The 12,372-nt window shown below is 35.5% G+C and overlaps 3 protein-coding genes across 3 annotated transcripts; 1 reads left to right on the forward strand and 2 right to left on the reverse strand.

Annotated features, from left to right (window-relative positions):
• Positions 1–1,707, forward strand: LOC130714225 (REF/SRPP-like protein At1g67360). The gene is made up of 3 exons (XM_057564121.1): positions 1–150; positions 248–481; positions 1,046–1,707. The coding sequence occupies exons 1-3, from the start codon at positions 136–138 to the stop codon at positions 1,487–1,489; spliced, it is 693 nt and encodes a 230-aa protein (XP_057420104.1). The 5' UTR covers positions 1–135; the 3' UTR covers positions 1,490–1,707.
• A 3,585-nt stretch (positions 1,708–5,292) lies between these two features.
• LOC130715793 (uncharacterized) lies at positions 5,293–5,898 on the reverse strand. Its single transcript, XM_057565915.1, has 2 exons — positions 5,749–5,898; positions 5,293–5,584 (listed from the first exon to the last, which is right to left on the reverse strand). Exon 2 carries the CDS (start codon positions 5,566–5,568, stop codon positions 5,293–5,295), a length of 276 nt encoding a protein of 91 aa, XP_057421898.1. The 5' UTR covers positions 5,569–5,584; positions 5,749–5,898.
• Positions 5,899–9,328: 3,430 nt separating this feature from the next.
• LOC130714342 (F-box protein At1g67340) lies at positions 9,329–11,059 on the reverse strand. The gene is made up of 3 exons (XM_057564237.1): positions 10,710–11,059; positions 10,466–10,628; positions 9,329–10,361 (listed from the first exon to the last, which is right to left on the reverse strand). Exons 1-3 carry the CDS (start codon positions 10,961–10,963, stop codon positions 9,609–9,611), a joined length of 1,170 nt encoding a protein of 389 aa, XP_057420220.1. The 5' UTR covers positions 10,964–11,059; the 3' UTR covers positions 9,329–9,608.
• Positions 11,060–12,372: the final 1,313 nt, after the last annotated feature.

A 12,372-nucleotide genomic window follows, 5' to 3' on the forward strand; every position in this document is an offset into this window, starting at 1 on the left:
TGTAATTGTAATTTCATATTTCGTGGTTAAGGTATTTGATTCGATTCCATTCCCATTTTTATTTTTATTTTTATTTTTCCATCTATAAATAAGAACGTTTCTCTGTGACCCTGCAAAATCGAGTAACAAAACACAATGGCCACTACTGAGGTTTGCAATTTTCACTCTCTCGTCTCTTTCACCTTCTCTGATTTCACAGAGATCTGAATACCAATCTAATTGACAATTCGTTGTTATGTTTCTGCAGGGAGAGGTTGAGAGAAAGACTCATCAGGAACTGAAGCATCTTGGATTTGTGAAAATTGCTGCGATTCAAGCTTTCGTGTGCGTCACGAATCTCTACGAATACGCCAAGCAGAACAGTGGACCGTTGAGATCCGCTGTCGGAACCGTCGAAGGGACCGTAACCACCGTTCTCGGCCCTGTTTACAACAAATTTAAGGGCGTCCCCAATGATCTGCTTGTTTTTGCAGACAATAAGGTCTAATTTCTTTCTCTGTTTCATCAACCAAATCGAGATCATTTGTGATTTTAATTTATTATTATCCTTGTGATTGCGTTCAGATCAAGATCTATTTGTTTAGTATTAGTTTTTTATTTTCGCTCTTATAATTTCTGAATTCAGAACATGTTACTTTCATTCAGTTAAGAAAAATTATAGGATACGAATTCCATCTCAGATTTGCCTTCACACTGGACATGCAGTTTGATTCTGATGTTGCATTTAACCCCTTAAGTCATTCTTGTTGTTGACATATCATCTTACAATCCTTTGGATTCCATTATTGTGTATTGGAATTCCACTGTTGATGTTTAAATAATAGCATGTTTGGATTGTAGCTTCTTTTTCCTCATAATCAATTTACTACGAGTAGCTTCTTGTCAAAATTGATTTTAACTTCAGAATTAATAATGGGAGGATTTTGATCAAAGCTAAACATGCTTATCATAATCAATTGTAGAAGCTTCCTAAACACACTAAAAAAAAAGGGACACTAAAGAAAATTCTGGGTGAAACTTATGGTAGTTTATGATTATTTTTCAGGTGGAGGAAGGTACCCACAAATTCGATGAGCATGCCCCTCCTGTTGTAAAGCAGATTGTGAACCAAGCTAAGGGTTTGGTTCATCAAGTGTCACACAAAGCGGAGAAAGTTGTGAGTGAGGCTCATTCTGGAGGGGCTAAAGCAGCAGCACACTATGTTGCTGCAGAGTCTAAGCAAATTGTGGTGACTGGATCAGTGAAACTGTGGTCTGGTCTGAACCACTACCCGCCCTTCCATGCAGTGGCAGAGTTTGCTGTTCCTACCGCCGCACACTGGTCAGAGAAGTACAACAAAGTGGTGAAGAACATGACTGGGAAGGGATTTGCTGTGTTTGGGTATTTGCCTTTGATTCCCATTGAGGACATAGCTAAGGCATTTAAACAAGGAGAAAACAATGTGAATGGAGATGAAGCGAGAACAGAATCCTCATCTGACTCGGAATGAGTACTAGCTAGCTAGCTATAAATTTCTGAACTAAATCTGCTTATGACTAATCTTTGTTTGTAAGTTTAGCTTCATGTGGGTATGAATGGAAATGTAAGAAATGGGAACATGTAACTTTGCCAAGTTCATGTGATTATAATGTCAATGGTGGGTTAAGTAGTCATGAAACTTGTTTTTTTCTTTTTTCTTGCATAAATATAAGGTTTTGATTGTGTGTACTTTTTTTGCAAATTGAGTTTTTGTTTTTTTTTGAATGGAGGGGGACACTTTTTGGAACTTGGAATTTGGAAGCACTCAACACAGCATTTATTTACGGACCCGAGAACCGAAGCCAGTGACAAAATCTTGCCGCGGGCATTTAAGTAGAACCAGAACCATTAGCATGGACGTTCATTTTGGCATTCATTGGGTTTGTTTGGCCTACATGTGGACAACAAGTCAGCATTTCAAGTAATCTCAAAATTAACCCACTAAGGTTTTGTTTAGAAGAATTTATTTATCACACATAACAAAGCATTTTTGCAAGTGTGTTGAGAGAACTTAGTGAATAATTTATCACACATTTATATGTTGGGTTTATCTTTATAAGCATTAGCAAATTATGAAGTGTTTTTACCTGTCTAACATATTTGGAGTTTATTTCAATAAGTTTAACAAATTAACTTAACCTTCCGATGCACCAAAAACAAATTAACTTAAGCGCCTAGCATAATTAAGCTATTTACTTAAGCAAAGCCCAAATCCCTCATTAACATTTAAATCTTTAAAAGGCATAAATGATTCAAAGTTTACCATGAGAGTACAAACACACCACATGAGGAACTTTTAGCGAGACCAGAAATTGCTTTGCTTGGGAAGTGACATTATCACTCTGTTGGAGGAAAAGAGGTTGAAGTTGTCAAGAAATCTAGTAGTTAGTAGCAAAGGCACGTAACAGGTTACAAAAGCGACCATGATCAGAAGATTTTGAGGCAGAGGCCATCATCACTCATCAAACTGTTGACGGAAAGAGGTTGAAGTTGTTGAGAAATCTAGTGGTAAATAGCAAATGCACAAGGGAGAAGATGTCATTTGACCTAACATTCTAGGGTTGGAACTTGGTTGATCAATTATGTAATACTTGGTGGAATTTTTTTGGCTGTATTTGTAATGACATTGTAACTTAGTGAGAATGTAGTGCTTGGATTGGATTATTGATCACAATTAGGGTTGTACTAAGATCATGCGGTGCCTTGAATACATATTAGTGATTAAATCTTCGTATTCATATTGGTATTGGACTCAACATTGATGGAGTGAATTGGTTATGTCATTAATAGACTCATAAAGTGACATTGAAAATGTAAGGTAGAATGGACGGTTGTTCGATCTATGGTACAATTGGTAATAAATTGCATGACGTTATTGTGTGCTATGAAAATTGAATGGTATACTAGAATTCAAAATAGGGTGACAAGAATTAAAGTTTCTAGCTTAATGTAAGTGAAAAGATGATCGGAGAACTTATGTTAAAAAAATAACCCTAAAAAATATTTTTACACTTGGTCAATTTCATTTTTTTGTGGAAATTGTCTATATAAAAATTAATAATAATTCGAAAATGAAATAATAATAATAATATAATGGGGTAGAATTTTATTCAGTAGATCAATTTGGTGAACTTAGGTTTAAATACCAGTAACGTATGTTAACAAGCGTCATTGGACGTTCCACTACAAAAACTGTGATCACTCATCGATTACAGCATCCTTATCTCTAAAACACTGATTCATTCTCCATATGATAACGTTCCCATCTCTATAATAACGCTCTAATGCCTAACAGTCAATTCCATACAGCATTGCAAGTCTCAATTGTGCCGTAAACATTTCATCTAAGCTTAGTGATGCACTTATAAAAAGAAAATCTTAGTGATACTTTTCTATCATAAATCACACTTGAAGGATTCCTCTGCTTCATCCACCCTACTTGAATCCTATGATTCACATCTCCATCTAACTCACGGTTATTTTATATGAACCTAGTAAAATATATTCTCCAATTTTTAATATCTCCAAGGAATAGGTCAGGCATAGCAATAGCAAACTAACTGCTTATCTGAAGATAGAATCTGACTCAACATCTACTTTCCATTATATGCAATGCAGAAGAGTAATCCTCATTCAGATGCCATGCTGATAAATAAATGCAGAGTTAATCCAGGTGTGATTTCAGAAATGCCAGATGAACAGCATCTTAGGCTCTTGACAAATCAATAATTAACCTTTGCGAAGTAATTAGTATTGCTAAACCTAACAATTCCTTAGTTTGGCACTTGGCCCAATCAACCAAAGGAGGGAGGGAATCAAGACCTGTACCTAGCAACAGCTGGAAGAGTTAATCGCTGTAAATTATGCTATATGCACTCATGTATGTTAATAATTTTCCAAAAAGGCACACGACTGTATTTGTGTTTGTGAGCCATTAGCTATCAGAAGCTCAACATGACACAATACTTGCTGCATCATAAACCTTTAGGGCTGAGGCCGCTATAATGTATAGGCAGCACTGAACTGCTACGAAACAGTAACACACCGATATAAACTATGGAGAAACAGCCATGGGAATTATCTAGAATCTATAATATCAACACATTGAAGGCACTAAATATGGAAGTGCATTTCTGCAAAAATGTATATTCTCGGTTGAAAAATATTATGTAGCACCATAGTTATATGGAAATTTTATTTGAAATAACAGTACAGAGAATTACAAAACCAGTTGTAGTCTCTCCAACATGCAACAAGACAGGAGAATATAAAGGAAATATGACAAGTTCCAATATTTTCACCTGAAACACCGGTGACGAGTCCACCATCACTGCATCGGGAAGAATAAAACAACATGAGTACCAAACAGCAGTAGCAAAACCAAGAGGTATCTCAATTCTCACTAAACATGAACCTCCTTCATCAAACTTCTAAAAAACTATAATTGAAAGAGAATCATAAAAAGAAGCTTAATCAAGGGGGGAAGTCAGAAAACAATGTTATTGTATCAGAGGCTTTTAAGTTTCAAGCAATATAATGAAAAAGCAAGACTAAAGCAGTATATGTAGATCATACAAGAAACAGCAAAAAGATAACAATACTTTAAGCACCCTAATCCCTCAGCTCATAGCAGCACTGTCTCATGCAGTTATCAGTCGATAAAAATCAAGTTTCTGATATACCAAACAGCAGATAGCAGTGAAAGGTATCAAGTTTCAGTTTCAAATTCTAATACTGCTCAAATCCAAAATCCCAACCTAAAAGCTAAAAACATCTGATCTCTCAATGTATATCAACACAATTGTTTACAATAGCACACCCACAAAGTTAAACACAGCATTGAAGGTCTAAAAACATATCATTGAAACTGCATGCCACCAGCACCCCTACACAATGCTCGACTAAAAAAACACAATGATCCCACTAAAAAAGTGCACTTAGTGCCCGTTTGGTTTGTCATTTGCATCAACGCAAACTGAAAAATACATCTCAACCGCTTAAAATAAACCAAGATTTTCCCACATCGACTCAAATGTGAATTGGCGTTGAGTTCGGCATCAAACATAACTGGACACTTAGACACCAGTTAAGAAATATAATTCATTTCATGACAAGTGCAGCATTTCATTCACTAGCAAATTACACAAAATTACTACTAATACACTTAGCATTTAACATCAAATAAAATCTCATCAAGCAAAACCGTAAGATCATGAAAAAAAAAATCGCACTTATGAATTGAAATTGTTGTGGGGGTTTCAAGAAGAATACCTCTCATTTAGGAGTTGGAGGATAATGACGGAGCATATCATCATAAGGGTCCCTTCTGCCAGCAACTTGGCTAATCTGAGCATCCCACGCGAGCTGAGAATTGTGGCGTTCGAATGTCCAGAACCCATAGGGTCTCATAGGGTAGCTCCACATCTCCTTCGTCTTCGCACATCGATCCTTCACCTTGTAAACATGCTCCCTGAATCTGCGATCCCTGTCCTCTGGATCTTCCATCAGCTTCAAAATCAAATTCTCCGCGAATTCCATTATGAAACTCATCTTCACTTCGATTCCGCTGATGCAAATTCAAACAAAACAAACAAAAAAAAACCCCCAAATTGATCAGTTACAAACCCTAAATTGTAAAATCAAACGTTGAGAGCACTTGTAGTTGTTGAAATCAAAGACGAATCTGAAGAAAAATAACTTTGTGAGAAAGAATGTGTTGTGTTGCATTACCTGTTCTGATCAGCACCAACTCGATTGAGAGTTTGCGTTCCCTTTGCTGCAGTTTTTCAACTATAGCCAAAGATGCATGAACATGATTATAGTTTTTCTTTTTTTCATCTTTCTAATATTATATTTTTTTTGTTCATTTAGTTGTTTTTTTATATAATTTTTTATCCAAAGAGGTTTATCTACAAAAATAGAGCTTGATAAAATTTTTTTGTCAATAAGTGTGAAGGCCCAAAATGACCCACACAGCTAAAAGGCCTCCAGTAAATGGTTCAATAATGTGCTTTGTTATTGCAGAAATAAAAGTTAAGAAGTATTTGCTACATTGTGGCAAAAACAAGAAAAGATGAAACAAAAGAGCCATTTGATGCAACACCAAAAAATAGGGAGCCATTTGATGTTTGAGAAATGTGAGCAATCCTCACTTGAACCTTGGTTGAAATTGATTTGCGCTTCACTAAAAATATGAGTCACACTTAATATGACTCATAAGAATTTCAACAGATCAATGAGAGAGTGTTGAAAATAAAGTGTTAAAGTGAGTGTTGCTAACACTTCTCTTTGATGTTTAAGTTGGTATCGTTTACGGTTGCACATGGGCCGGATTGATATGATCAACGCGTTTGACCCAAAATGATCAGATGCTAAGAAATGGATTTGATTTGATTCTAGAAGAGAAAACTGATGAGTTCAATTCGGATTTCGGGTTCAAGAAAATGAAATCTAAACCAAACCGTGAACCTAACGAATATATAACTATTAGTGCTTTATTGTGATTAATTTCTGCTGCCTCACACTTTGTTGGAAGAAATTGGTAACATGCTAGTTGGTTCACTTCAATAACTTGTTGTTTGATTTGCTTAACTCCATGTTACATTACTTTTTTTTATAATCCAAATTTGATATTATTTTAGTAGAGATCCGATTAATCCATCGGATCCAACTCAAACATTATCGAAGTGGTTTGGTTCACAATTCAGATTCAAAACTAAAATAATGTGAAACCAATTGAAACCAACCCAAGCACTTTAATTTATTCAGATTATGTTTTGATAAAAACCGATTCAAACCATCAACTCATGTAGTGATGTACATCCCTACTGTCTTTGACAAAAGAAAAATTGTTTAAGTTGCTGTCGACCCAAGAAAAATGCTAATTGCTCAATGTAGCACACATGATGTTGGAGTAAGGAAAATTATCAAGAATGAATGATATAAAATTTAAACCACGTCTTTGACCTATTATCATGGAAGCTTCTAATTAAACCGTCGGTGTTATAAATCATAAAATAAGGGTAGTTAGCACGTAACAAGTGCGCTTGCCCTGCCCCATTAAGCAAATTTGTTTTGTAATGTGTGGATTGTACATCATACCAAAATGCATGTTCTTCCATTCTGTTTATTTATATTTTCCCTTTTGTCTTGAACTGCATATGGTAAGTCTTGAACTGCATATGGTAAGGGCACTCAAATATAAAGGTCGCTAAATGACCATTGGTTCAAATGACACATGTTTAATTCTCTTGAAATAAGATTTTAAATTTAAGTTTTGTGAACAGAAAAAATCTTCATTAGAATTTAGAAGTATTACTTCCACAGATAAAAGAGATGAAGGTAAGAAAACAAGAGCTTTGAGGGGAATGGGCACATCCATTTGAAGTTACAAAAATAAAAAGTTTAACTTAAGGTGTGATAATAGGCCAATGGGCCACTTACATTGAGGACATTGGCTTGGGCTTTGTATCAACCATTTCGCATTTATATGATTTAAGGCAACTGAATTCTGAAATCATTAATTAAGATGTCAGAAGAATAAGTGCGCTCCCACTATCTTCCCAAACCCAATCATTTAATTTTTTTCCCCCATTTGAAATTAATAATAAACAAGTTGACCAAAAAAGTCTAATAATAATCAATGTAAAATCTAATCAGTCAAATAGTATTGTACTAGTATAGTATATTTGTCCATGCGTGAATGGTATTGCTTTTGTGTTTGATACATGTATCAATTCTTTGTTTTAGAAAATAAATTGATCTGCTAAACATAATATGTGCTGAAAGTTTCCCTGATGGAATCAAGAAATTGACAAACTCGAGCATTTGAAATATGAAACCACTACACAATATATGGAATGCCACATTTCCACTCCTAATTTTATGTTATGTTTTACTTGTGTGATATCCTCAGAAAATATTGTTAATGTAAAATATTCTAATCGCAGAAGATTTCCAGTATGTAACTCAAATACAAATAAATATATCATATATGCACATTATATCTTATATATGTGTCAAAGTTTTTAATTCACATACGACATTTTTTACCTATCGAATTATCATGCTCTTACATATATTTCCTCATGAATTCATTTAAAAAATTATGAACAGTGTATTAAAATTATCTTAAACTGTATATATTTTTCTATTATTTTTAATATGAAAGCAAATTTCATATAAAACATTCATCGCTATGGGAGATAGACCTTGTAACTTAAACGCAGTAAAATATATTTTATATATAAGTTACTTTCTCTGTTACTCATTATAAGAACTATACCTTGTAACTTAAACGCGATAAAATATATTTTATATATAAGTTACTTTCTCCGTTCTTCAAATGAAAACTAAATTAGGGGTGCACGACAATATTCATTTTTATAAAAGGCCAATTGAATCCATTAAACCAGGCGTATTTAAAAAACTGAAAATAAAAGCTATATTAGTTCAAGACAATCGCACCATTTATTTGCATTAATGTAGGCTAAATTGAAAGGCGGCAAAAACAACTTTCCAATTTTGCTGACAATATTTATATAAATCCATCAAATCAGGTGTATTAATTCTGTGGATATTTTCTACAAATGCTATGATAAAGTCAATAAACAATGGCATGTGCCTTTGACCAGTTGAAGGAGTACTATTAGAAAGTTTTATAAATCAAAACACCAACAACATTCCTAATTCTTCATGAACTATAGCCGGAAGAATATCTCTTGAATTTAAGCCAACAAAGCATTTCAAATACAGTAATGGGGTTCACAACTTATAAGGCATATTCTAAATTCATCAAGCACTCATTATAGAATATATAGATAGGTCAACTTTTTTTTGAACAGGTTGTGAGATCTAAAAAAAACAGAATAGATTACATTTAAATCATTGATAGGCTTTTTATTCCCTTTTCAAGCAAATGTTAGAACTCAAATAGTAGACACTCATCACCAAATCCATAATTTCAATTAGATTGCCTTAAATTTTAATATTTAATCACATGTCAACAAAATTTTGAAATATTTAATTTTAGATGAAATTGCAAAATAAAACACCTCACATATGCCATTAATTTTTTTTAAAAAAATTATGGTAAGTTTGTAATAGAATGAAAAATGTATAAATGGTAAGTTTGAAACAGAATAAAAAATATATAAATTTATGCACTCAAAGTGTAAAACAAAACTGAAACATATTATACTATGTAAGTGTAACATAAGATCACATTCTTTTTTGAAACACTAATATTCATTTTTTATTTTAATTAAATAAGAAAATATTTGTGTAAATAACTAAATATCACGCATCAATCTTTATATATAACTATCAGAGCGATTAAATTAATACCAAATTTTAAAACATCAAAGAACAATTTAAATTCTAAAAATGTTAAACTCTGATCTGATGATTGCACAAAAAGTTTAAAAAGGAAAATTATTCCCATTCCTTTTTCGGGGGAATTTTCCAGCTATGTAATTCCATATTTACTCCTCACCAAAAAAAAATCACTTTTGTTCCGTTCCAAACATGCTTCCGTTACCGCTACCGTTACCTTCCGGCGTCACCGTTCGGGAAAAATGGTCTAACTTGCTCTAACTATCCTCCATAACCTCCACCTCGCCGTCACCGACGCCTTCCCCGGCGTCATCGCCGTCATCATCAAGCAACCGCTCCATGGGGGCAGCACACTCCACCTTGTGCCGGAGCTTCCAATCCAGCGCCTGACACGCGCGCGAGCAGTAGTTCACCGTGCCGCACACCGAGCACCGCCGGAACTCACGATTCCTCGTCTCCGGCCGACCGCAGCCCATGTGCGAACAGAGACTTAACCCCGGCCCTGGAACATCATCCTTCGCCGCGAACCACTCAGTCATGAACCGGTTCGCCGGGTGAGGCTCCGGCTCCGGCACGTTCCACCCGAAGTCGCTCAGCAGCGGCGCCACCGACGGTAAGTGCCGTTGCTGCGGGTGGAGGCTCCATGTCACCAACCGGCTCACAGCGGCGTCGGAGGCTGACAACCTAGCATCCGCGGCGGACATCACGGCGGCGAGCTCCCGGGCGTTTGCTTCAATAAGAAAACGCCGCCCCTCTATAATATTCTTCCGGCAGCCGTACCCGTCCTGCAAGCAGTGGCCAATCTCACGCAGCGCGTCGATGTGTCCTAAAAACGCCGCTCTGGCACAAAGCGCCACTCCGGCACGGAGGTCCTTGTCACTCTTGGTCCCTCCGCTGCCGTTGAACTGAATCACCGCGAGCGAGTAGAGAGCACGCGCGTGAGAGCTAATCGCCGCCTTGGCCATCAACGACGCGCCGCTTCCCCTGTTTTGCAAACAGTAGAACCGAATCTGCAAAACAGAACAACCGTTTTCAGTTTCAATTCTTCAACAAACAAAAACAGATTTCACATTTCTTTTTTCATTTTTCCAATATTATCATCACTACTACTTACCATGCCCAAAGTGTAACAAGCTTCAACATTCCCTGCATCTGCACACTGTTTGAGAAACCGATGCGCCGATTCCGACCAATCTTTAGCCCTAATCGAGAAAATTCTCGAAGAGGCTTTTGCTAACACGAGAGAATTGAGTCCTAAACTGTTTAATCTCTTACACCTATTCATCCCAAAAACATTAAAATCACATCTTTAAAAAAAAGAATGTGAAGAAGAAAGAGAACAAGGAATAAAGACTTACGTTATCAAAACGCTGGCAAAATCAGAAGGGGAAGTGGAGGAGGAGCTGAGCTTGGACAAGATGGAGATAACGAGGTCATCCGGTAAGGACTCAAAATGGTCGTCACCGGAGGTGGCGGTCGGTGACTTCTGGTGCCTTTTCCGGGTAAGAATGGAGTCTTTTTGCATATGGGTATGCAAATCGTTCTTCCTCTTGGGGAAACCTACATCGGAACACATGTTTTGAGGATAACATGGTCCTCTTCTTGTTCTCATGTTTCTAATCCTCTTAAGTTAGAGAGAGGATAAGAAAAGAGGGTTTGTGAAAAAAGTGAAAGCAAGGAGTTTATATATAAGCAGCCTTGGACCCCAGACCAGAACACAACAACAGCAAAGACACAGCCGAACCTCAAGGTTATAAAAACCTCTTGCTTACAATAAAAAATTAAAAAATAAATAAAATTTCAGGAGGTGGTGGGGTCCGTATAAGCAGGAAGTGCATAATGACTAAAACGGCCCTATAGTTGTCGTTTAATGCTGGTCAAACGGCGTTGACCAAGATCCGCCCCGTCGTCCTGCGTAAACGTGAAAACGGGGCTCCTCTTTTGTACTGTAAAATGCTTCTCCCTTGTCTTTACGCATTTGTATGGATTTTTCAACACTCTCACTTTCTCTTTCTCTTTCTCTTTTTTCTCTTTTTTATTTTCATGTTTTTTCTTTTTCTGTTTGACCTAATATGAAATGCTTGGGGTTGTTTTGAAAGGGGTTAAATTTGTTTCGATTATTTTTACACGTAAAAAAATTAACTGAAGCAATTTTTTGTGTAACTGAACTTTTATGCGTGGTTGCCACTCGCAAGTTTTTGTGCGTGGTATTTCAGCGACCACAGATATGAAGTGGAGTGGGCAATTTTCAGATACTGAAATTTTTAGATCACTTGTTTTACTTGCATTTCATTTTTTTACTACCCTAATTTAACCCTAAAAATCCGCTAATTTATCACCACAAGGTAACATATATAGAAGGAGATTAATTTTAAAACAATCTCTTTTATATTTTTATTTTTTTTATACATCGGAAAATTTTTTTTTTTATTGTTCCAGCATATCTTTTTCTTTTTCTTTTTTCCACATGATTTATTTTGTCTTTTATGTCTATTGAAAATGAGCTAGATACATTCATAATTTGTTTTCCTATTAGGTACATTCATAATTATCATTTATGTAATAGCCATTTTTAAGTTAAATTTCTTTGCCAAGAAACAATTGCTGGCATACCTTAAAAGGAAAAACAAATGCTGACATAATGCTCTTTATTTCGAACGGTGGAATGTGGATGCAGCTATTCAATTTTTTTTTTCCTTTTCAAAAATAACTACTTAGTCATTGTCATGGGAGTGTTTTAAAAAAAAGTAAAATTATTAAGGAGATTTAAAGATATAATTTACCAATTAACATTTTTTTTATTTCAAAGATGAATCTACCTTCTTCTTTTTTTACATTAAAAAGATAAATTGCACAAGGATTGATCTGGACCTCCCTCACCCAATCAACATATCTCTAGCTCTTATCACTTGAGCTATCATTTTGTGACATCTAGCTTCTTGTCGGGTTTGTAGAGGCTATATAATTGTAATACCAATTTCTAAAATTTAAAACAAATTTTAATGTCAGTTTTATAAATTT

Source organism: Lotus japonicus, chromosome 4 (genome assembly GCF_012489685.1).
Source record: "Lotus japonicus ecotype B-129 chromosome 4, LjGifu_v1.2".
NCBI classification, from domain to species: Eukaryota; Viridiplantae; Streptophyta; class Magnoliopsida; order Fabales; family Fabaceae; genus Lotus; species Lotus japonicus.